At 37.0% G+C, this 21454-nt stretch overlaps 2 protein-coding genes across 2 annotated transcripts in view; one reads left to right on the forward strand and one right to left on the reverse strand.

Annotated features, from left to right (window-relative positions):
* The window catches only part of LOC5569699 (MKRN2 opposite strand protein), a 65035-nt gene that overhangs the window by 3721 nt on the left and 39860 nt on the right, over positions 1-21454 (forward strand). The window lies entirely within an intron of this gene.
* LOC5569696 (protein wntless) lies at positions 6164-21174 on the reverse strand. Its single transcript, XM_001658638.2, has 4 exons — positions 20846-21174; positions 7255-8297; positions 6803-7187; positions 6164-6736 (listed from the first exon to the last, which is right to left on the reverse strand). Exons 1-4 carry the CDS (start codon positions 20949-20951, stop codon positions 6630-6632), a joined length of 1641 nt encoding a protein of 546 aa, XP_001658688.2. The 5' UTR covers positions 20952-21174; the 3' UTR covers positions 6164-6629.

Genomic DNA, 21454 nt, shown 5'->3' on the forward strand with positions numbered 1-21454 from the left:
AATGCTAAGCAGAGCGGCAACGAAAATTGAGCGAGGAAGGTGTAGCTCAATACACACCAGAGTAAAATTCCATCAAAAAAGACGTTGTTCCAGTTGAACGTTAGGTCTACGAATGATTCACTAAGATTGGTTGTTTTAGTGGGTTCCGAAGCCAGTTTGAGGTTGAGGTACTTCTCCATGAAGTCCGCGAACTCCATGTTCTTTTGTTAGCTCATATCGATGTTTGGCTTGGTCCTTTTTAAACTCGAAGAAGATCCACGCCATAAAGAACTTCTTCTGATACATCATACCTCTACATCTACCAGTAGTGCTCGACAATTCATTATAGTGATCTCGGCAGCGCATATATCACCATAATTATCTGACAAGCCCAGCCATACATCATAACAGGTGCAAATATTAATGCAACCTGCAGGGAATCAACAGTGTTTGTCGGATCGTGTGTTATGAAGTTTTTTTTTTGTGTTTAAGAATATTTATTTCTATGAAAATAATGAAAAATTTAAAAATCATGTACGATGTCTGCCGTTATACGCATAATTGTCCCATGTTCCAAAATATGCAATCGAGAAAAACGCGTTTAAAGATTTTAACACATTTAGGCCTCGTATTGACCAGGTATGTGGTAAATTAAATTAAAATCTTTACAACAGTATAAAGAATAGCGTGTTCATTAGAGTCAAGAGTTTTTATTATGGGAATAAAGTAAATTTAGCTACGAAATTCAAAGTGGGACTGTTATGCCTAGAAATACGGGGTTTTTGGTGAATATCTACGCATAACAGTCCCACTAATATTAGTGACCAATTATGTGCTAAGCTGTAGATGACCTTTCTTACGTATAGATTGTACCGAATGTAGCGGACGTATATCCTCAAGACTATCTTAAGGCACCTAATGACGGCTCAAGTGACATGTGCCAAACGGAGCCACGTTTGAGGAAGTGAAGAAATACAATTTTATAGTTTGGGATGGAAAGCAAAGTTTTCTGTATGTGTGATAATAAGACAATGTATGAGTTAGCGAAAGAAAGAGTGGATGAGTAAGTTAGAGAGTTTATAAGATGTTATAAATCGACTCTTCCAGCTGCAGGCTTGACAGAAACTCATCTGCGAATTCAAGGTTGTTTTGCGGAGTAAATATTTAACTCAAAATTCACGACACAAATCTTCACACGATTTGACATTTTTTGGACTTGGTTTGCAAAATCATGATTTTTGATACATCGCAAATAAAGCTTCAGAACCATCAACATATTTGCCACTTGCATCGAAGAACCAATTACCCAGAATAACCCAGTATGAGGCCAGGTCACCCAAAACCTCTCGAACTATTCTTATTTTGACATGACTTTGACTTCTTCTTGACTTCATCAAGTTTGATGTGTCGCAAGATAGGTCTCAGAATCGCCAATATAATAACCACCTCTTCTGGAGAACAGGGTTCCCAAAACAACCTGGCATGTTATCAAGTTATCCAAGAACCTTTGAATTACCCTTCTTTAGCCTTGATTTGGGAATTTATGTAGTTTTATGTTGCTAGCTGGGTTTCAGAACCGATGGTTTAGAGGCCATTTACCCCAGGGAACCGGGAATTCGGAACAATCCGACATGTGGTCAAGTTATTCAAATACATTTGAACCACCTTTAGACATGCTTCGCAAATTCATGAAAATTGATATGTCGCAAGCCAGGTTTCAGATTCGCCAATATAATATGGCCACTTCTACCAATGAACCGGTATTCGGAACAACCCAGCATGTGGCCAAGTCATCCAAAAACATGTAACGTTTTGATGTATTTTTAAAATAAATTTGAAAAATATTATTAAAACAAAAAAAATGAATTGCCTAACTTTGCTTTGCGCATATGTAAATAAGATTTAAAGCTATTTTTATATTATAATCGATAATTTCAATCAAAAGAACCTTTTAGCATTTAAAGAACCATTCACCATAAAGCCTTTGTTTGCTATAAAATTTTAAGCTTTACTGAGATAAAAGCTCTAGTAGTGAATAGGATTAAATGTAGATGGCCCGCAAAAATTGTATTAGGTAAATCTCGTCTAAACAACTTATACTAGTATGCGTGAAAAGTAAAAAAGCATGAGATATCATTTTTAGGGCTGTTTAAAGATATAGAATCGTCCATCTTTCACTTTCATCTAAACTCGGCTCTGAAGCAGAAGTTAGTTCCCGTGTTCTAGTGATTTTTTCTTTTCCAATTAAGGTGTGTAGATTAGTTAGTTAGTTGATTTAACTGCTTTTTGTTAAAGAAACTTTATAACGGAATAGTGGTAAAGTGAAATGGCATTTATTAATCTTATTTTATTAGTTACGTTGTTACGATCCAGATTTATCCACGAAAAAACTAATGAAAGATTTGTGTCGGTCCTCAGCGTCCGATAGACGCTTTTTCGTGGGAGCTAGAAGCTCTGATTCAGAAATCCCCCATTGTTCTGCACGTTGTGCACCGTTGGTCCGTGCCGGTCCGCCATTACGGTAGTTAAACGGGAGTAGAGGTTTTTCCGACCTGCTGAGATTCCGAAAGGAGGAGACAGTAGAGTTTCGGACCACGAGCCGACGCCCTATACCGCAACTTTAGTTCGACCCTCGACGCACGTAGACCCGGCCTAGCTACGCTACTGCTGAGTCAACCCGAGCACCCCTCATCTGGTGACTCCGCCGGCCGTCGAACATCGCATGCATCCGGCGTATCCCTCGGCGACAAGTAACGTAACGCCTCGAGCTCCAGTAGCATAAACCCTGCGCAGGTATGTCGACATACATGGCCATGTTACACACCACAACACACACACTGTACATATCACCCACCCGCATGAATCTTTCCGAAAATAGAAAATGAATACATAGATGAATTCAAGTTAAGTTTACGTTTACGTTTCTTTATTCACGTACGAGCCCTGTGGTATTTTGTAGTCCGCCCAGGCGTTTAGATACATCTCACGTTGCCACTATTGATGCGGTTTCATTCACTCGCTGCTTCGGTGCGTTCACCTCAGCCTTTATTCACTTTGTTTCGCTGGCTATCTACAAAATTCTCCGCTAGAAACCGTTCGATCATAACCCTGTAAATTGCGCTCATGCTTCAGAAAGCTTAGTCGGGCAATTCAATAAACACGACCAGTGGTCTCTCAATAGCGAGAGTGGCGCAAAAGCCACTGCGTTTGCTGCGATTTATTAGAAGATACGACGGACGGTTACAAACATTAGAACTATTTTTATTTAGACTTGGTTTGCTAAATCATGAAGTTGATTTGTCGCAAGCCATGGACTCGAAAATAAAAAATAAAACAGGTTGTGTTCCACATGGGATGTAAAGCCAACGTATGAAGGTGTTCAAAACGATTTTCCCAAACACCAGCTAATTCAAAACTGCCTACTGACTATTTTGTTCGAGATCAGCGCAGCGAATTGTATAGTGGGACAGTTATGCGTAGAAATACAGTAGTGGGACAGTTATGCGTGGAAATTCAACAATGGGACAAATTGACTTGGCTTGCTTTTCATTGAGTTTCCGAACAAAGTTAATTTTAAAACTATACGTAAAAATAAACTGTTTAATGACAAAAAGTCAAAATGCACAAAAAGTAACATGGGACAATTATGCGTATAACGGCAGTGTAGTATTGTCAAACATCCATAAACTTCTAGTTCTAAACAAGGTGTTGTGGTGGAATTTAGAGTGAAACTGGCAACAATAAGTAATAGAAATATCAGTAATGAAATGTGTATTCGAAATGTTGGGAGGCCGTATCTTGGAAGCCTGAAATAAACACCAAATTGTATGTATAATCTTAAGTTCTAAATTAGTATGATAATAAAAAATGAATTACAGCATTGAAGCTGCTATTACGAAGGCTGCTCTCAATAATTGGTTTATTGCGCCAACGATGACGATCCCCAACACAAGGATTTGATCTTGGTATCAACCTGAAAGTTTGATACGATGCTTAAAATATATCCCCGAGCTCGATTTCATCTTCTAAGCTCGTACCAATTAGCTCATACGGTTGAATTTCTGTTAGATATCAGGGATTTTCTTAGGTAACCATGAAAAATGATCATTTTCACCCGAAATTACGGTACACGTAAATTTCAAAGCGTCAAAACCTTTAACAGCAAGACAAATGTTCTTTTCTATGGAAAATAAGACATGCCTCGATATTTACCCATTTATCAATAGTTTAGTCATGAAAATCAAAATCAAAATCGATTTCCAATCGATTGGTGCAAGAATATTTAAAATATATCTGGGCGTTAGTATGTTATTAACAGTCAAAATCTAACCACTTTTCGTGACGCGAGCGATTTTCGTTTTTCGAAACTATATCCCCAGTATGTTGCCGTAAGACGTTATCCAACGTCATAAAAACGAAGTATGATTTTATTCTCTTTATTATATATGTACAGGGTGCCGGTACCAATGGTTGTAATCTGAGAGAGACTCGCGAAGAGGAAAAATATCAACGTCATATGCAGCCCAGATTCCCCTCTCACGAAACGTCAAATGCAGCCCACCGTTTTTATGGCTGAAAAAGTGGAAAGTATTGTGTTCAAAGTAAACTGTTATTAAAAACCTCAGTCGGCGGAGCAGTTTTTTCCAAAGTTGCTGATAAATCTAAGCAGAAGATTAATTATTTCTAATGTCTGCTACGTTTGCTGGCATGAAATTTCACTCAAATGGCTATTTATGATTCGATGTGATGCAAACTTAATCATTTTTTGCTGAGAGGTTCATGTGAGGATTTGAACAGCATGCGCATAATTGGTATGCGCATGCGCATAATTGGTATGCACAAAGTGGAATAAGAAAAAAACTTAGCAATCACAGAAAAAGAAGACCGTCTTCGCGAGTCTCGTCTCAGGTTGTAATGTACCAGTAGATTGGACTATGGAATAAAACGTACATTTTTCGATAAAAACGGCATGTGCTATTTTTGGTGGTTAGATCGTCTCTAGTTTAGTCGATTTGCCAAATTTCAGCTTTTTATTTTATCAAAAAGTCATATAAATAATAAGGTTTAGGCAAAAAATTTGCTCCCTTGCACCAGTAGTTGCTGTTGTGTTCCAGTAGTAGATCAACGGGTGGAAGCAGTTTTTAAAATTGATGTATAAAAATGAAGAAAAGCTCCAGAGATGATCTTTATGCTTCATTCGAAAGACATTAGTTACCGTTCCAAGGGAAAAATGTTAAACCTATGTAAAAATTTACCATTTTGTTTAAAATTCCTAGTATCATTCCCGAACGTCTACTACTGGAGCACTAGCGCAACTACTGGAACACGTGTACCAATAGTGGCTCAAGCGATTTTGTGTTAAAAAATTAGTTTATCACTCTTTTTATATTTTTCCCATATTGTTGAGGATAATTTTTTTCTGTTGACGCCAAAAGATCTCTGTTAAGACTTTTCGTTATTTTGTTATGATTTTTTATAGCTTAGGTAGTCCACTAATGGCACCGGCACCCTACTTTAGCCTTGGACGGGTTCACCTCTTTAAAACACGAAGTAGGTATGGGGCTCTGCACTGTTTTGATTTTGTATGAGATTTTGACTTTTACTGGCCTTGTTGTTTACAAATTCTGTGAAAGTGTAAAAGAGAAAGAAAGATTTTTGTGCAGAGGCCCATACTAGAAAAAAATATATCATGGACTATTCCTGGACAAAATTCTTGATGATTTTTTGAGAAATCCCTGGGAATTGAGGAAAAATTCGCAGTGATATTTTAGGAATTCTTCTAGGAATAGGATTTTAGGAATAGCTGAGAGAAGATTCAGAGTACAGATAAATTAGAGCATACAAATGCGTATTTTCACAAGACTGTTCAAAGTAGAGCAATAAAAAATCAGATGTGATTAAGATTAGACAACGTAGAACTTCAGTTTTGTCCTTTTTGTGGAAATTACAGGAAGAGTCATTCGTACCTCAACAAATAGAACATATTTTTTTTTCAATTACTGAAGAAGCTTTTGAAATTACTCCGAAAGAAATGCTAGAAATGAATTCTTGCTAAGAGTACTTGACAAAATACTTGAAATTAAATCTGGAAAAGTTCGCAGAGTTTCTTCTGTGGATTTTCTAAAATAATAGTAGAAATTTCTGGAGGAAGTTCTTTCTAATATGGAATTGTTTTCAAAAAGCATTTGTTCGGACAAAATTATTGTATTCAAAAGATTATTGAATGTTAATTTGATACTTATTTCTAATGCGATTTCACTTTCTCATAAAAAGAACACTCACTTACAATTATGACACCAATATAATACTGAATTGTTCACACATTAAGAGTACACCATCAAATGAATCTGGTACCAAGTTTGGCAAAAGCACTGTGTATCGTGAGATGTTGCAGTAATAATTGTTTCGATTCAAGTCCTATGGTGTACTCTTTTTATGTGTGACCCACGTGTTCACGAAAAACGCGAAAGTTACAATCTTACAAGCTACTATTACAGTTGATCACGATAATTAGTAAATTGTCAGTTTTGAGAATCAATCTAATAGAATAACTATCCTCGAGAAAATACGCATAAATACTTAAAATTCGTTCAATCGTGTAAGTATCGATTAATTTTGAAAATGTAGAAGAGCATCACCGCTGCACAAGCTTAGTCCAATGCAGCTTTACGCGCAAACTGCGTCAAGGAAGAAATCTCGCTGGGATTCGAATCAGATGGTAGATTACTGAACTCGATCTCCTCGCTAATGATGTGTTCTGAAATAGGTCAATAAAAACTTAGTAATGTAATTGATCTTCCAGTCCTACGATAGTCAAACGCACCGGTAGTTTCGTTGACCGGCCATTTCTTATGACTTGGAGCGTACAGGACGATCAACGCAAAGATGTAGATGTTCCACATTCCGTAAACTCCGGTGAAGAAGGCCGAGGTGAATTCCAGATCGATATTTTCGTCCCACTTCCATCGGCCTTCCGATACCTGGCCAATGATGAAACCAATCACGGTGAGGGCTGCACACAGCAGGGTAGCCAACATCAGAAACTGGAAACGATAGATTATGCCCTCGTAGTGTAACCTACGGGCCGACGACATCGAGGGAAGCGAAGTCCGCTTCAGATTGATGTTGCAGAAAACTCTCCAAACCATGTAGCACAGGAAGAGGAAGTAGAGGCCCGCCGATATTCCTGCCAGAATGATGAATCCAAGCTGCAAAGCATAAAACAGGTTTAGTATGCAACAAGAATTTACAATGTTTTACAAGAGATATACTCACAGCAAAGCCTGATCCAATCTTCGAAACCCAAATCGAGTAGAACGGATTCCTTAGCTGAACTCCTCGCTCGCACATGTCGAACAAGAACAACGATACACAGCCGACCGCAACAGCGCCCAGGTGCTTCCAGTAGGTTTTGAGTGACGACTTTTCGCCGGTCTCCTGGATAAGCATGTGCTCTCCGGCAAACACTAGCCAGAATGATAAAAGGCAAGCGTAGAATACTCCCTGGCGGATATCGCTCAACAAGAGCATGAACGGCATATCGAAGATCAAGGTAAGGTATTCCAGTGGGAGATTCAGGAATGTTAGAGCACAGCCCAAGGCCAGCAGCATGTACTCCAGTAGAGCCGGTTTCCGTTGCAGTAAGTGAACTCGTTGCCAGAACCAGGCCATAATGATGATTATGAACGGTAGGAAAATGGTTTTCAGTGAAACCCATACCTTTGTGAAGCCGCCGTTCTGGTAGATAACCGACAGTTGCAAGTCCTGAATGTGGCCGATATCCAAATTCATCTTCAAATCGCTATCGACCGGGAGGCGAACATTCAATAGATAGTAGTCGTGATGCAGAGAGCCAAGTTCGAATAACGGAATGGCGTTACAATTGTACAGATATTCATCCGTGACATTATCCGCCATACAATCCAGATCGCGCCGTTCCAGCGAAGAAGCAAGATATTTCCAATCGTGGTCAGGGTCACCCTTGTTGCGATAGGCCAAGCGTGCATCAATGGTCATCGTGGAGTGCGGTTTCAGCAGGATGTTCTTGTCGTAGGCAATGTCCGCCTGGAGGACCCCAATAAGGTTCTGCTGCCATCGTGAGTAGTCCAGCTGGCGGCCTTCCCGGGGCAGTGGCATCTGGAACACGAACACAATCTGGTTGGCCATTTTCAGATCGTGGTTCTCGATGTCCAGGTGTTCCAAACTTTGACAGCGTTCCTCACCTCGGGAGTACAGCCAGATTGAGGTGTCATTGTGCGAACCGGGTACGTCCTTGCAGATGGTGGCCAGGATGGTTTGAACGCTTGATGGGACGGGAGCTGGAATTTGTGCATGAATTATGAAATTAATGATTAGCAAGAGTAGGGTATACCGAGGGACGAGGTTGGTGGTTTAAAGGCTACCGCTTCTGCTTCATAAATAAAAAGTCATGGGTTCAATCCCATGTCCGTCCCTTTCCTCGTACTTTGTAGTTATTTCTATCGCTTATATCGTACGGTGTGCTGATACACACATATTATCGAACTTGCATGAACCTCCGATCTTTTTTCACTAAAAGTTAGTCTTGGTAGTCAAAAAAAGTTTGCGGCATATTAAAAAATCTTTCATCGGCAAAAATTTGAAAAAAGTTGATTGTTGTATTCTTGCCCTTTCTCCATATAAGGGTTCATAGGAGAATATTAGAGTTACACTATTTTTTATGAATTTTAACGGTCAACGACCAATTTGACGTATATTGAACACGAATGAATTATCAGATGTTTTAAATTGAGCATCATTTCCTACGCACACTCATACAATATGACCAGCCCATGGTAGTATGTCGTTTTATAACGACTTCACTTATTGACATAACCTTTTATAAATTTAAAATAAACACACTACAACTCATCAATCTAATCCAGGCCTTTTTGATTTATTTTAACATAAATGGTTGATCCGTTTGCAACAATAATCCGACCAGATAAATTATTACCTTTAATGAAAATACTAAAAATCACTAGTAAGACGAGCAACTATCTTTAAACTCTAATCTAATATGTTGCTTATCTTGACAGATAGGCTTATTTCGTCTGCGACTTACAGACTTCTTCAATGTTGACTCGACTTTGGGCAGGCCTGATTTAATCCTTGTTCCCAATTCTACTGCATAATTGGAATCATTGCAAGCCAATAAAATTAAACAATTACATACAGCCATAAACATAAACAGATATACAAATACATAGGGCACTGCTCTGTTTCGATTTTATTCTGCATTTTTTACTCCTTCTTGCATTGTTGTTCAAAATTATTTTGAAAGCGTGAAAGATAGAGGAAGATTTTTACGCAGAGCTCTGTACGGTATGTCTACATTAAAAACTAACACACTTTATATCCAACTTAAACTACTCGTTCATAGCCATCACTAGACGGACAAGAAAACGTTTCCCCTAAATTTCCATTCTTCCATCATTATAGCACGCCTTTCCTTATGCCTTAAGACAGGAACGCACAAAAATTGGTCGACAAAAAAATCATATCTGTCAGTCAAAATTCATAATACAAAAACCTTATTATTTTCTTTTGGTAGCTTAATTCATATATTTAAAGGAAAACGTGTTCGTTTATTATTTTGGTTTGCTGAATCCGAATTGCCGTACCTTTAAGTTAACCTCTTCCAGTGGTTTCATTGACCTTTTTTGTCGCCGAACGCCAGTTTGATTGAAACTGCTGCTCGGTTTCGATGGATGTATTAGTTGTTTTGAAATTTCATCTGACCAAGGCCCAATACCATTCGATATGGCGGAATTCATGGCTGTTGGGAGGTTGTGGTCTTTGGGTACCAAATCCACATGGTTCGCATCGACCACTCGGTTGCCCCCCTCATAATTGATGGTTCCCGTAGTGATGAAAATGTTACTTTTTAAACCACACGTGCATATGGCATTCCGGTCGAGGTATTGTTTCGAGAATTTCAATAGTTTGAAGGTTTCAAAAATTTCGACCACCTTCCCTTTTCCTGATGCGGTATGAAACTCCTGTCCCGGAGGCTACTTGAAATCCGCCTTCACATAAGTTTCGTGCGAGAACTTCAGATTCCCTTGCTGTGCGAGCAAAATTGTGACACGCTGTTCTTCTTATTTGTACGTCATTTTGGAAACTGTAGAGCAAAAGGTGAAAACTCATATCAACCATTGTATATACACTCAACTTTCAAATGCATCATTTAGGTTTTTTAATGCATTTTCAATAGAAGCACATCAATTTGAAGTTGACCAATTTTTGGGCGTTCCAGTCTTTATATATAGGCAGACAATTAATCAAAAAGCAAGCCTCACCCCTATACCTATACGACAACTTCGAAAATCATGCCAATCTACTATGAATGTGTCGCAGCATGTTGAAATTTTATCAAATTTCATATATGGGTCACTTCTTCCGGGATATCAAGCAATTCCGAAACAATACCGGTTTCCATTAGTGCCCAAACACTAGGGACTAGACCTGTGCGCCGAAATAATTTTATTCGGCGGCGGCGTTGGGGCATTTTTGTACCGGCGGCGGCGGCGTCATCGGCGTCACGCCGTTAACTAGTTTCGGCGGCGGCGACGGCGGCGTACATCGGCGTGAAGAAAATTGGACATCAAAATGTTTGAAAATTTTCTTCTTTTTTCCGGCGTTCTATAAACCGTAGGAACGTGCTGGCACAGAGCCTACTTCTCACCTTAGTTTTCTACAAACAAGTCCACAGTTATTAACTGAGAGCTTTCTTTGCCAAAGTTGACATTTTTGCATACGTATCATGTATAGGGGTTGTCCATAAATTACGTAAGGGATTTAGGGGGGAGTTTGGAGATTTCTGATACGCCATACAAAATGTTTACAGTTTTCTCACAAAAAATCTTACCATGGGGGAAGGGGGGGTTTAAAAATGCAGAAAATTGTCTTACGTAATTAATGGACAGCCCCATAGCTGGTACGATGATGCTTTATGCCCAAGGAAGGCATTTTCTATTATATATTGAACATTTCCAATTATACGAAAAGGTCCTGAGCTGGCCGGGAATCGAACCCAGACACCTTCAACATGGTTTTTCTTTGTAGAAAATTTGTGAAGATTACGAAAAAAAGCCCTCCAGCGATGGGATTTGAACTAACAATCCATCACTCAAGATTAAGCTGAATATTTTAGCGTTTAGCGCTACGGAAGTTTGGGCACATAAATATAAACTAAATTAAAAACGACTAAACAGTTGCACTATCACCATAATTTAAATGATACAGTGATTGAAATTGTTGTCCCGTATTCGCTTATCAGAAATAATATTTGAAGGATCATGAAAACCTTGAAAAAGCCTAAAATAAATATTTGCAACAAATCCTGAAAAAAAGCTTGGAGAAATTTTTCTGGAAATCCTTGCAAGAAAACTCATGAAGATATTCTAGCAAATTCTTGAAGTTTCCCTGATGGGAAACTAACAGAAAATATTTGAAAAGTTCAATCATACTTTTAAAATCTCTGGACAAATTTTAAAAACAGAGAATCGTTGGGAAAAATAAGAACCAGGAAAAAAAACTCGAAGAACCAGAAAGAAACTCGCAGGAAAATTGGAGAAATATGTGAATGATTCATCGAAAAAAATATGTAGTAAGAACCTTTGGAAATTTTTTGCTGCTGTTTTGGGAGAACTCTTCGAACGATACTTGCACAAATGTTTGAAGAAATTCTCGAAGTAATCCAAAAAAGAATCAAGAACCTTTTAAAAATTCAAGCAGCAATCTATGTGATTATGTGATTATAAAGACTAGCTTGAAGATGTTCTGAAGAATACATTGGAGGAACCCCTTCAGAAATACAAGACAAAAATATTGGAAATATTACTGAATGAGTTCTGGGATGAATCTTAAGAGTATATCTTAGAGGAAGAGTTTTTAAGCGAATACCTGAAGAAACGCATTGTGCATTTTTTTTAGAAAAACTCCGAAATTACCTAAAGAAGTTTGTAGAAGTATCCCTTAAAAATGTTTGAGGATTTCTCAGAGTGGCGCTTAAACAAATCTCTAGTTTAGTTAAAAAAAAAATACACAAAAAAGATTTTTAAATAAATTTCTTATAAAAAAAACAAGTTTCCCTGATGACTAAAATATATAAAATACAAATGAGAAAATGATCCTGCAGCTTGAAATGTTCGTTTTTTTATTCGAACTGGTCAAATTTGGTGGACTTAATAATTCACATTTATGACCTATTTTTTGAATAAATTTATAAAACACTGTGAATTTAAAATGATTTGAAAGTTTTGGACAAAAATATATAAGGATTTGTTAAAATATCTAAAACACCGTCCATCTTCTGGAATTCAAATAATATTCTGGGAGATTTTGAAATTATATGAAAATATTTCTGCTCTGTGTATATTGCGCAGTTCCCACCTTATTGGACCCCGCACTTCAGAAGTGCGGGCGGGTTCATAAGTGTGGAAACGTCAAACCCTTTGTTTTCGCCGTTGGCGGGCAAGAAAAGGCAGTGAATCGGTTTCGCGCCAACGAAAATTGTTTACGTTTTATCAAAAGCATGTGCTCTCAGCAGGGTTGCTAGTTTGTTTGTTTCATTTGTTTCACGAAAACTTGCTTGTAAAACATTTGTAAAAGTATGTCAGCCATTTGAAATAGGCTTGTTCGATTATAATTAATTGTGACAATGATGCAGTCAAGTGCAAATCTGCATTTGGATAGCAAAACCAGTGTAATTTGTCGCGTAAATGTCCATTTGAAGAACTTTCCATTTGCTTAGAAACGTATTGGAACCACTGCTTGGTGACCTTTGAAGTGCGATACACAACTTTCCCAATAATCCATTTATCAAAGCAAAGCACAATATGTAAAATCTAAATTTAAATAATAATTTTCCGCAAAGTGACAAAGTTCAATAGCCAACCCTTTGCCCCCTAAGAATGCACATTGGGCCAGACCGCTAAATTAGGAGGAAAAAATTATTTCGACTATGAAGATAATTCTTTAGAACAAAAGTGTCTTCAGCAAAATTGTTACATATGATGAGGACTACATTTTGACATTAAGTGACATTAGGGTGGTCCAACAAAATACGGAAATATTTTTGCTAACTTTCATGCTTTTCAAGTTAGCGCTTTGAAGTGTTCTAGGAAGTTGTTCTTTGTTTAATTTTGAACAACTTTGCCGAAGACGCCAGCCTTATAAGTCTACTGTAGCCCTTGCTATGGCATTTTCAATGATGCAGGGTAGGGTGGTCCATGAAAAATTGATATTTTGCTCTTAACTTTTTTATTTTGAATTCTATCAAAATTAATTCTTCTACAAAGTTTTAGAACTAGTTGAAACGCGCAACTAAAATCATGAATTTTCAGTACAACAAGCTCGTTTTCACATCGAAATTACACTGTAAATCCTTCAATATCCTCCAGAAATACAATATACCGTTTGAGCCCCTAAGCTATACCTTTCAGATCCTGCGCAAATTTCATCCCCGTTTTTCCCCCTTTTTGAGATATTGACGTTTGGAAAATATGATTTCTTTGAATAAAAATGGTCATATCTCATAAACAAATGAATAGAATCACTTCATTCTTTCACCAAAATGCACGTTTCAACTAGTTCTAAAATTTTGTACAAGAAGTAATTTTGATAGAATTTGAAATAAAAATGTTAAGGGCAAAATATCAATTTTTCATGTACCACCCTACCCTGCATCATTGAAAACGCCATAGCAAGGGCTACAGTAGACTTACAAGGTTGGCGTCTTCGGCAAAGTTGTGTAAAATTAAACAAAGAACAACATCCTAGAACACTTCAAAGCGCTAACTTGAAAAGCATAAAAGTTCGCAAAAATATTTCCGTATTTTGTTGAACCACCCTAATGTCACTTAATGCCAAAATGTAGTCCTCATCATATGTAACAATTTTGCTGAAGACACTTTTGTTCTAAAAAATCATCTTCATAGTCAAAATAATTTTTTCCTCCTAATTTTTTGCGGTCTGGCCCAATGTGGAATGGCTTCGGAATTATGCGATAGACATTTCCTATCGCTGGTTCTTGGGGAAATTATTGTTCTGACGAAACTTTTGTTAGATCAAACAGCCAAGTTGGCCAAATTTTAAAATATAATGATTCTTCCAAGCAATCCATCAAATATATGCTCAAGAGATGTCAATCCACTCTTATTTTTTGGGAATGTTTGAAAGAGCTCACTGTAAATACAGATTTTTTTATATATCAAGGACTAGTCAAACTAGTAATTCAGATAAGACTTCACCAAGAATCAATTCCTAACGAATCTGTTCATGATTTCAAATTTGCCAAACATTTTTGTGTGATCCGCTTTCCGCAAACCTGTACAAATCTAGTCAATAATATCATCATCAAATCAAAACAAATTTTTAAATTTCGGTGTTCTTATGTTTGAACTAATATTTTCCCGGTGTGTTCTCAAAATTCCCGGGTATTTTCCGTATTATTCCCAGGCTTTTGAAATTCTCGGGTTTTTCCACTTTTCTCGGATTCCCCGGATGGAAAGACACCCTGTTCAAAGCAATCTTTAGATAAATAACTCCTTTAGAAACATATGAAAAAATCCGAGAAGGGTTTTTAAAGGTTTATAGTAAATTTTCTGCAGGATTTTTTTTCAAGAAACCCTTGGACACATTTTTTTACACCATTGGTTTCAAAAAAGACTGCAGGGAGAATCTCTAAAGTAATTTATGAGATAATACTTTGAAGAATTCCTACAGATACCTGGATAAAAATAGGCAATAATTCCTGGACATTGACTTGCTACAACTCGTTGAGGAATATATGATGGAACTCCTATCAAGATCCCAGGAAGTGTCATGGAGGATCTCCTAAAGAAATTTCAATCGAATTTTATCGATGAATATTTTGAGGTCCATAGAGCCATTACCAGAGGAATCACTATAAGCATTGTAAAAGCAATTTCTGGTCTAAAAGGCATTCAGAAGTAATATCAGAATGAATTCGTGCAGCAAATTCTGAAAGGAGAAATCCGCGTAGGTATTCTGGGATAAATCCCTGAAGAATCTCTGGAAAGTTTAAAGATGGAGTTGATAGAAAAATTCCTGAGCTCCATTGAGGAATTCTTTAATATCTTCCTTTATGAATTTCTGTAAGAATTCTTATAGAAATTCCTGAAACAATATAGAACTATTTTGTAGAGCATTTTTTTAAGTAAAAGTATCAAATTTTACGAGCTGAATCATTTATCGGCGTGAAAATAAAAAATTGGCGGCGTAGTGCAGATCGGCGTATGGCGCGCCGCCGATACCTCATTCGGCGTCGGCGTGACGTAAAATGGATCGGCGGAGGCGGCGTGGCGCGGCGGCGCACAGGTCTACTAGGGACAAACCTATAGCGCTTTAGGAGTGTAATTTTTCGGTTTAATATCTTCGGAGACATATATTGGAGTACCTTAATAAGTTTTTGTAAAAACTTATTAACCCTCTAATACCCAAATTTTTATTTTCGATCTAAATATCATTTTTCGTTATCTAAAATCGTTCTAAACACGTTATGAGCAATGATTAATTTTTATTTGCAAATTTATGAGATTTGGTTTTTGATTTTTATAATTTTTATTTTTGAACATCCCTATTCTTTTTCATTTTTTCTTGAAACCTCTCCAGATCACTGATTTATGGTAATTAAAACATACAAATTTTTATGGTACTTTCGAAAATATTAAATTTTTATTTTTTTTCTGGAGCATATTTTATTTTCCGTGTAACTAACGGAAAAACTGGTTTGGAATTATTTCCATACCATCAGGCTCTTCTTCTATGATAGTTGGATTGTATAAAAATATTAAACATACGATTTTTTATATTACACGCTAAATTAACCCCAAGTATTTGTAGGTTATATTAAAATACTATTTTTCAAACAATTTTCAAAAATCCAAAAAAGTTTCAAAAGTCATAAAAAACTTTTCTTATATGCGTGTTATGGGTCAAGGTTTAAGCCAAAAACAAAATCATTTTGATTTCCGAGCTACGAAAAAATACACAAAATTGCAAAGTATACCCCGTCGAAAGGCGGGGTTGGGTATTAGAGGGTTAATGCACTACTGGTTATTCACTGATGTGTAGCGAAGTAAAGGGATATCAATTATACAGTAAAACCTCTATGAGTTCTACGTCCTAATATCGCCTCTATGATGTTCTATCTATCAATCAATATAAATAAAAATGGAATGGTGTTTGTATGTCACGAAATGGCATCCGAACGGATCAACGGATTTGCATAATTCTTCCACTATTGTATCAATCCAGGGTTCCGACGCGTTCGTGTGAAAAAAAAGTTTGGAAAAGTGTCCGGAACAGCCGGGAAACGGATGAAAACTAATCTGTAGTTTTGTGTGAGAGAGTGCGTGCAAATTATCAACAGCCTACTTGATGGCAAGACGAAGTTTGCCGGGACCACTAGTGTCTTAAAATAGACTCATGGAACATTACTAGAAACAAAATTTCATGGTAACTATGATAATTCACTCAAACAGCTTTCCAAAGCATTTCTGTTCCATGACTCGATGGTCCCTTCAGAAATCGACTCATGGAGGTTTGTCTGTATTTACATCACACTTGCTTACGGCATTGTAAATGTCATGTATTCACGTTGTTTCGGAAATATTTTTAAATTAGAGGATATCACACATAATTATGTATTTTCATTATAATTGAAATAGATATCATAATCAGGCATTGCAGGAATCGCTCTCATTTGAGTATGAAGCACGATCAAAGCATACAAAGAAAAACATCCCTTCTGTTGCGGTCCACGATCGTCAATGTATCGCAAGTTGTAACAAGTCTGATAAATGGAAGCGGCTAACGAGAGCCCCAAAAAGAGAGCGATGATAAAATACATTTTTCTTGTTTACCGTTGGGGGTAGGTTTTTTTTTTTTTTTTAACTGGCACGACAAACAATCTACGAGCTTTCAATAGCAATAGTGTCCCCCAGGTTTGGAGCATGTTTAGAAGGGTTTTATCATGCACTACTATACCCCCAATCTGATCAAAGTTGTAGCAGTATACGATAAACAGTCTCTCTTAATGTGCAGCATATTATGATAGTTACAGAGAGCGATACGTGAGACATTCTCTCAATTTTCTCAGGATTCATAATAGATCATAATAGATTTTCATTTTAGATAAGGCTTATACATATATTAATCTTCTTTGATGTCCGTAATAATTTGGGTGGTACGATGGGGATAAAAATAAATGAGGAACAAGAAAAAATAAAATAAAGTTCATTCTACAATTTTTTATTCTAATTGTCTATACCCACTTCAAATGATTGTTTGCTGGTGCTTAGGAATATTGAACTAGACCTTATTTTTGCGTTTTCGATAACTGGTAAAAAAGGGGTATTTGCTGAAAGTGTGCAAAATGAAAACTTATTTATTAGGTTTTTTCGTTTACTCAACAAATAGTGATATGTAGAAATATAACACATTTTAGGCCAAATAGAGACTCAAAATGGAGCGTTATAACAAACCATCCCGTGGATAACTTGACAGGTATTGCAAATTTCATTATACTTTCCGTTGGATCATATAGGGGCCCAGTTAGCCGTAGCGGTAAACGCGCAGCTAATCAGCAAGACCAAGCTGAGGGTCGTGGGTTCGAATCCCATCGGTCGAGGATCTTTTCGGGTTGGAAATTTTCTCGACTTCCCAGGGCATAAAGTATCTTCGTACCTGCCACACGATTACGCATGCAAAAATGGTCATTGGCACAGTAACCTCTCAGTTAATAACTGTGGAAGTGCTCTTAAGAACACTAAGCTGAGAAGCAGGCTCAGTTCCAGTGGGGACGTAATGCCAGAAAGAAGATGGATCATATTTTTGGAAGGAGATTCTCTATTTCCCGCGGGTTTCGCGTAAGTGTCTCTGCTTACGGGTTCGCCACACCCCTTTTTGGCCCTTCATACAATGATATGTTGAATTCAGATTGATAATGTAAATTGACTGTACTGTTAAGTGGAACCGCATGCAGAGCAAGACTCAAGCTTGGATGGTGGCTACCTACATACATACAATAGAGACTCAAAATGGAGCGAAATTGTTTCCACATTTCAATCGTCTTTTTCTCAGTTTGTCGTTTTCCAACATGGGACTGTTGTGCAAAGAGGGACAGTGTAGTATATTGACAAAAAAAATAATAAAAAATGTCTGTCTTATTTATTTCAAAAAAGTTTTTCAAATAAAAATATCTTAAATATAGAGGAAGCTGGTCCAACTCGGACCCTGTTCTAATTCGGACCATCAAGCATTTCTCAATACTGGCGCTATTGTAAAGATCGTGTGTACTGTTTTTCTACCCACCGTCTGGCTAAGATCTAACACAATACAATCAATTAATTCGTTTGATTTTTATATTAGTTTGTTGTTTTGAAGTGCTCTCGTATGCTATCGGTTAGCATTATTTCCAAGCTTCTGTAATTGACAATAATTTTCCAATCTTTCTGTGTTATTTTATAATCGAATCCCCTAAGCCTTAGCTTTCATCTGACCATATGGTTTTGATATGCCTATCCACTGTTCGTGCTCAGATAGTTTGAAAATCTGAAAATGTGTGTTGGTTCAATCCGGAGCTTTTAATATGGTTCAATATGCACCTCTTTGTTTTCAAAGAGCAGTAACTCTTTTTCATAAGCTCCACCCCGTGAAAGTCTTCTGGGCTTGCTAGAAAATCACAGAAGTTGTAATATTGATGGACGGTACCTTTGTTTCTGTTGCAGTCAAGAAATAGTCTTCGAATAAAATCTAAGAAATACGGCAAATCACCCAAAAAAAGGAGTCAGTACTTGAAAAGCATCTCCATTAATACTACCGCCTGTATTGAATACAGCTTTCAAAATTTGTTTGACAATACGATACAAAAAAAACGATTACGAGTACTGAGTACAATACAATCAACTTTTCCTTAACTGATATAATGTGTTTGGAACATAAAAATTTGATGTTTGGCTTAATTTTTAAATCACTTTAATAAAGCGTACTTTGACCCTAAAATGTATGTCAATACTACTCCAACTTGTTGTCCCGAGACTCGATGCTGTCTCTTTCAGTTTCCCTAACAAGTTTATCTTGTTAACCCGATATTTTCATGACACGATTCAATATGTTGAAATTTTACTGTATTCTTAGCAAAAATAACTTTTTCCAATGAATTTTGTTTGGCAATATAACAAAAAGCTCCAGAATTAAAAAATATGTGTTCTTTATCTCTTTATCTTCCATACACGATGGTCAATTTAAAATCGAGTTAGAGAAAGTTTACTGTACTCAATTTTGGATTTCACCCATGTTTTTTAAATTAAATTTATATTTTACTTGAACTAGCTCTGACTCGAACTAAATTGGAATTTTTCACACATTGAGTTATTTTTTATGCGCTTATAGAAGAATTTCAACAAGCTTTGATACCAAACAAATCGGAGTTATATTTAATAATTACCATAGCATAAACGATAACGGTGGTCCGAATTAGAACATGGGGGGTCCGAATTGGAACAGGGTTGGTCCAATCGGACCTTTTGGATAATTTTGTACAAACATGTCTAGTCATGTCCTGGTAAGAGATATCACAAAACTCTCTGAGAGAAAAATGCGCGCGCTCAATCAGGCTTTCAAGAAAACATAAAACTTTTCATGCCGTCTATCGTGCTGAAAAGATATGGCCAAAAAACTGTTACTAGGTCCGAATTAGACCATACTCCCCTATCATTTTACATATTTGCTATGTGGTAGATGAAATATTGTATAGGATGCCGGTGCCATTAGTGGACTACCTAAGCTATAAAAAATCATAACAAAAGAACGAAAAATCTTAACAGAGATCTTTTGGCGTCAACAGAAAGATTTCAACCTCTACTATATGGGAAAAATATAAAAAGAGTGATAAAACTAATTTTTTAACATAAAATCGCTTGAGCCACTATTGGTACACGTTTTCCAGTAGTTGCGCTAGTGCTCCAGTAGTAGACGTTCGGGAATGATACAAAGAATATCAAACAAAATGGTAAATTTTTACATAGGTTTAACATTTTTCCCTTGGAACAGCAATTAATATCTTTCGAATGAAGCATAAAGATCATCTTTAAGGCTTTTCTTCATTTTTATACAACCATTTTAAACTGGTGCAAGGGGGCAAATTTTTTTCATAAACCTTATTATGTATATGACTTTTTGATAAAATAAAAAGCTGAAATTTGGCAAATCGACTAAACTACAGACGATCTATCCACCAAGAATAGCACATTTCGTTTTTATCGAAAAATGTTCGTTTTATTCCATAGTCCAATCTACTGGTACATTACAACCATTGGTACTGGCACCCTATGTATTTTGAAGCGCTGGTAAGTTTTAGCAAAACCTAATAAATTTCAGAGTAAGAGTAATAATTATATATGAGATCAACCAGCCTAGGGCTGAAAATCTCAATAAGAAAAAAAGATTATTTTACGTATTATTTTCTTCCTATCTCAATAAATATCCAATATTGAAATGTAGAAAAGTGAACTGTTCCACAAAGTTTGCATCAGTCTAATAAACACAATCAAAAAAGTACAATCTGGATAATAACAAGTGTAGGTACATGCATCACACCCACTCATTAATGATATATGTAGGTAAATACCTACATATATCATTAATAAAGTAAACAAAGGCAGAGCGCCGAGACGCCATTTTTCGACGCCTGCTAAGTCTTTTAAATTGAAATTAGGTTCTTATGAAATTATAGATATTCCCCCATAAATCCGATCAATGCCTACTATTCCAAAACCAGATCCCCTAAAACTCGCTTATTCTTAGAAGAAACACTCACCTATGAGACCACCCAACAGGAAGCAAAGAAATTGCAGAAACAGCAGACAGGAAACCAGAATGCTCAGCTTCTTGCCGCTGAGATTTTCCAGAATCGTTCCGGACATGGCTGGCGGTGGTCACTAGCAGTGGAATTACTCAGCTGCTTCGAGGTCACTTTTACGCCAAAGTCGAGACTTTGCAAAAATTAACCGGTCCAATCGATACCGGGGGATGCTTCTTTGTCGATCCCAAAAATGCTTCAATTCCGACTCTCTGTGCTGGTGCTGGACGATCGACTGACGAAAAGTAGAAGAAGATGGCTTTTTCTGTTTCCTTTTAGCATTCTCCCATATCCCATCCCGCATTCCGTTTGCCGTATCCAAAGTTAGGCGGTAAACAGACCCACACATACATTTCCTGAGCCAGACCAGACGCAGACCAAATTCTTTTGATGGATGCCGCTATCAGACGATAGTCTGAAAAGAGCGGAACCTTCAAAAACCCGTAATGAGCAAAAAGAATGAATGAAAAACCATGCTTGTGTTTGTGCTGTACTCAATTGAAATGTTTCCAAAGGAATTAAATATTTTTGGTAACAGAAGTTAAATGGAATAGAAATCGGGTTTTA

The sequence above is a fragment of the Aedes aegypti genome, chromosome 2, assembly GCF_002204515.2.
Source record: "Aedes aegypti strain LVP_AGWG chromosome 2, AaegL5.0 Primary Assembly, whole genome shotgun sequence".
In the NCBI taxonomy this organism is placed as follows: domain Eukaryota; kingdom Metazoa; phylum Arthropoda; class Insecta; order Diptera; family Culicidae; genus Aedes; species Aedes aegypti.